The 5,000-nt window shown below is 40.8% G+C and overlaps 1 protein-coding gene across 1 annotated transcript in view; it reads left to right on the top strand.

Annotated features, from left to right (window-relative positions):
• Positions 1 to 4,205, top strand: part of LOC138003654 (uncharacterized protein in xynA 3'region-like) — a 17,725-nt gene extending 13,520 nt beyond the window's left edge. Inside the window, exon 6 of the mRNA XM_068849842.1 lies at positions 4,034 to 4,205. Coding sequence (XP_068705943.1) covers positions 4,034 to 4,055 — 22 coding nt within the window. The 3' untranslated portion in view covers positions 4,056 to 4,205. The remainder of the gene's footprint in view (positions 1 to 4,033) is intronic.
• The last annotated feature ends 795 nt before the right edge of the window (positions 4,206 to 5,000 follow it).

The following is a 5,000-nucleotide window of genomic DNA, read 5'->3' as shown; positions in this document are numbered from 1 at the left end:
TAGGTAACATACGTAACACAAATGTATCTAAGTCAAATCTTGCATGATTGTAGAGATGAGATTCAATCATGCACTCATGGGGTTTCGTGGATCTATAGGTTGCTCCCCGAGAAACCGTCTACCAGTTGTTTTCCAATTAAAACAAACAAATAATGAAAAAGACATTTTAAAAAAATTCATGCGATGAAATTATATAACTATAATGTACAACAAGAAATTAGGTGCTTCTCTCGAAATTTGTTGCAGGTGGTTAGACTTTCTTCTTTCTAGAATAATTGTCCTAGCTAAAGCGTTCGTGTCAAACGCCTCTAGAGACCAACGAGAGGTCTTCTTCAAACGGATGAGCAATATCCGCGATCGCTTGGTGGAGTTTGAAAAATGGCAGACCCAAGCAATGCAAGAACTTGCACAAGACTGGAAAACTCGAGTTGATGGTGCAATAAAGGAGCTCTCCGAATATCTCTCCACGGAAGAAGTGAAAAAGTACTTTACCTCGTGGACCCTGGACGACGCTCCGGAAGCAAAAAGTTCCTGGGAAGCGACCGAAAACCAAATCAGGAAAGTGCTTTCAGCACGGATTCGAGACATCATTGAGGAATGGGAAGAGGATAATCAGATTTTCTCAAATTCAAGAAACTCCCTGTTAAAACAATTTCAGGAGCACTATAATCGTGTTGAGGAGCAGTTGCAGAATCTTCAGAATGTTGTTATTACTGAAAACACTCAAAAAAGTTCCACAGAAAGTGGCTTTGCAGTCGGCGCGAAGGTCGCGATTGGAGTTACAAGTCCAATCTGGGTTCCCCTTGGTCTGGTTGCCCTTATAATTGGAACTCCTATTTTGGGCCTTATAGCTATCAAAAAAAGGTTGGTGGATAGAAGAAAAATAAAGATCTACGAAGAAGACAAGTGCGCTTTTATGGCGAAAGAAGCGGCAAAATATCTCGACGATATCAATGAAGACTATGTTCTTCGACCATTCGTCAAAGAACAATTGCGAGAAGTCAAACTCTGTCTTGAGAATATGAATGCCCGCATTCCAGAGCTGATCCAAGCTGACAAAAAGTTATTTGAACAGCTCTGGAATGAACGAAAGAGAAAGAGGAGATAATTGAACTCTACAGTCCAATACTGCTCAACGCTACTGAGATTCGAGGAAATCTTGCAGTATTCGGATTCGAGGACATCTTTGGCGAAGATGTCAATGGGAAAACGTTGGACTGGAAAGAGGACGCATTGCATCGCCTTGGCAGTGGTGCGTTTGGAGTTGTCTGCAAAGGAACTATGACCAAAGATCAACACGCCCATCCCGTTGCACTGAAGGTGTACAGTGAGGCACTTAATCACAGGAACGCCTGTGAAATCATGGCAGAGGTTGAACTTTTAAGGTGAGCGATAAACATCTATGTTGTCGGTCAAATCTGGTCTCAGGTTGAATCCGTTTTTACCCAGGTTAAATTGGTGATCCTTATTTTACCTGATTGATTTATGTATTCATTCACTTATCCCATTCAATCTTAACATTACAACATAGTAAGGGAACAAAGAACTGTCCTATGCACTTGCCGATACTCGAACTCGGACCCTCCAGATCTATTGTCTTCTGTCTTCACCACTACACAACATCGACGAACATGTTCAATTCAATACAATTCTTTTCATTATTTACTTTTCTATAATAAGTCAATTGATATCCATGAGTAATAACCAAAACTAATCCTAACCTGACCCTAATTTGTTTTCTAAGCTTAATTTAGGCGCCAAAAAAGTTTCTTCAATTCATCTTAGTGCGTATTCAAGGTAAAATGAGGATCACCAAGTTAACCTAGGTAAAACGGATTCAACATGAGAGCGGATTTACCCGCAACATCTATATCAAGGCATACTTTTCATCCCTTTCTTAAAATCATTCTTCATGACCGGTTGAGTAGTGAATTTCTTGAAGCAAAGCAGAAATTTTGACAAACAACATGAGAGCTTGCATCCTTCTGACGGGTGTTTTTAACTGTAATTAATTCTACAAAGCCATTTACAACAGTATGTTTTACACCTCATATACCCTCATATTCCATTGCATTTATTTTTTCTTTGCATCAGAAAATTGAGACACCCTTGCATTGTAAAGTTTTATGGGACCTCGCTACTGAATGACGACGGCAAAACGAGGGTGATTTTAGTCATGGAAAAGTGCGAGCAGAACTTGAGGAGTCGACTTCATGAGAAACCACAAAGTTGTCCAGGGAAAGCTATAAATCCTTATGTCTTTAGACAAGTTTGTCTATGGGTGATACAGATCACCGATGCACTGAATTACATACACAAACAAGGAATTGTCCACAGAGATGTCAAGCTTGAAAACATCTTGGTATGCATTTTCTGTTAAGAAACCAAGCTGTAAAACGATTTTTGTGACGTAAAATTCTTAGCCAATCAGACTTAGGCTCATAAATCTCCAGAAGCAACACGCAGGGAACACGCAAAGCACTTGCGCGTTGTTCACGTAAACACAAGTCAGATTAATGGCGGGCAATATGGAGGATATTATAAAAGATTGTGAGAATGATTTTGGTATCTAAACGTTAAGGTTAAGTAGTCACCAGGAGGATGCAATCAAGTATGTTGCCTAGAAGAAACGCGATGTTTTCGTCAATTTACCTACGTGATTTGGAAAGTCCTTGCTTGTGGTGTTTTCGACCGTGCGGTGCTCTTCTGGGAAAATATTGTGGTTGTGATTTACTCATTACCAATTCTTTTCGGATTGTTACTAGAATATTCTGCAGTAAGATGTCTTTTGGTCTCCTTTTCTCTGACTCTGGAAGAGACAATGCCTTCAAGTTAGCGCCATGAGTTTCTGCTTTAGGAAGCTGTGTTGTAATGTAAATATTTATACATTAAGCTCTCGCTGAAACTTCCAAAGGCTTGTTTAACGGCGTATTGTGGTTTTAGTTGCGCAAAAACAAGCGCTAGGAGTGTTGAAGGGCTAAGAATCCCCAACGCAATCCGGCTTATGCATATAAGGGGCTTAAACGGCGCTCGGGCCGATTTTACTGATTGCTTTCCTAGATACTTTTACTACTGCGAAACATTGGAGCAAGGGTCACCAAACCTCAGACATTTATGACATTTCTTCGCCTCAAGTGCTCTGCTTTAATTTTAAGCCGATCTCTTAACTCAAAGAGTAATGTCACCATCAAACTGTCTTTTAACTTAGTCCTCAAGCGCGTCTACTTTACGTACGGCTTTCTTGTGTCGTATCGGTCGCTAATAGCATTTCGTGCGGCAGTTAGCCCTCGAAAATCGGCTCGAAATATCAAAGAGGAGATGTCCAAAACACTCTTAACAAATACATTTATCTTCTCCGTTGCAACCAAACATTTTTTTTTTCAAAGAATGCAACATTCGTCACCGCGGGGAATCTCAATTATTTGGCCTTTCACTCATAGTTGTTCGTTTCAAAGGTTCGCTAATGAACACGAATTGCGCGGACATCACCCGACTCTCTGTTCACTCGTGCAACGTGATTGGCCAAAGAAAAAGACAAAACAAAACAAACGTAGTTACGTCATAGAAATCGTCTTGAAGCTCGGTTTTGTAGACGCTATTTTTCGGGGGAGAGAAACGATTGCCGGAAATACGTCTGTCTGCGTTCTACCTTCTCACTTTGAATGATATCGGTACATTAATAGTGCAACGAAAACCCGTGAGACAACAGATTCTCTGTCAATTAACACCAATAAGCCACTTTCAAAAACACCATAATATTATTTGTTTGCCCTCCAAAATTTGAACAAGCATTGTTGTTTTCTCTTGGGACGATTGTAAGTTCCATGAGAAACTGGAAACAATGCTTATGCAAACTTTGGAGGGCAAAGAAAGAGTGCTACGGTATTTTTGAAAGTGGCCTATTGCACTGACGGGTCAAAAAATATCATGTAAAAAAGATCAAAAGTAGACGCCAGCTGATAAATTCTTGTAAAGTGACGAACATGGTAAATTCTCAGCATCAGTTTATCTTTACTTTTCATTTTTAACAAAGCTATCACAAGATAACACAGTAAGCGTCACTGACGTTGGTGTATGCAAACCCGCCATTGACACCACCGGCACTTGGGCAGAAACTCCTGTTTACATAGCACCTGAGGTATTTAATTCAGAGATCTACGAATTCAGCGCAGACATCTACAGCTTGGGCATTATGCTGTGGGAGATGTGGTATGGACAACGAGCCTTTGCTGATGTCAGGTTCAAAACTTTGGAAGATTTCTTTAAAGAAGTTAACAACGACTTTCGTCCACCGCATGACGAGGCCTGCGAGCATCCCCCTAGTTTCTGGGAAGAGCTCATGAAGAAATGCTGGGCGACAGATCCAGCAGAACGACCCAACGCTAAGAAATGCAAACAGGTTATAAGTGGCCTATACAAGAAAATGTATATATATAAAAATAAGTAGTGAAAACAGGAAGTGACAGAAAAGGGGAAGCCGAGAGCAAACATAACTGAAAAAGCTGACATAATCGTTTTCAACGCGATCGGAATTTGAAGCAAATAGTTTAATAAACTGGTGAGAAAGTGCTTCCTTTGTAAATTACAGGCGCAAATATTGTTAGACTCTCAAGTCTTCTTGGATGAGGACGATAAACCGTAGGCGCTGTCTCACAACCCTTGCTCATAAACTCTGTCAGTGAGACGTTACGTTAAAGATGCCACACACTATTCGATTACAACAGCGCTAGTTGTGTTCCCGGTGTTATAGCCTGGCCTGAATGTGTCCTTAGTCAGCGCCATAAGGCACTAGAACACCAAGACACAGATAAAGATTGTCATTGACTTTTCGCCTTGCTGTCGGTTCTCGGTTTTCTCGGTTTTTCTGACCTGCTGAATGGTTGATAAGGAACTTTACACCAAAGATCAAGAGGCCGTGATGGCTTTCACTGGGATTTCGGAGCCACTTAACCTGCGATCAGGCTCTATTTTAATTTCGCGTGGTAAGTAATGTGGAGTTG

This window comes from Montipora foliosa, chromosome 5, assembly GCF_036669935.1.
Source record: "Montipora foliosa isolate CH-2021 chromosome 5, ASM3666993v2, whole genome shotgun sequence".
In the NCBI taxonomy this organism is placed as follows: Eukaryota; Metazoa; Cnidaria; class Anthozoa; order Scleractinia; family Acroporidae; genus Montipora; species Montipora foliosa.
Note: the sequence above shows the minus strand (reverse complement) of the source record. Positions and strands in the feature narration are given on the sequence as shown.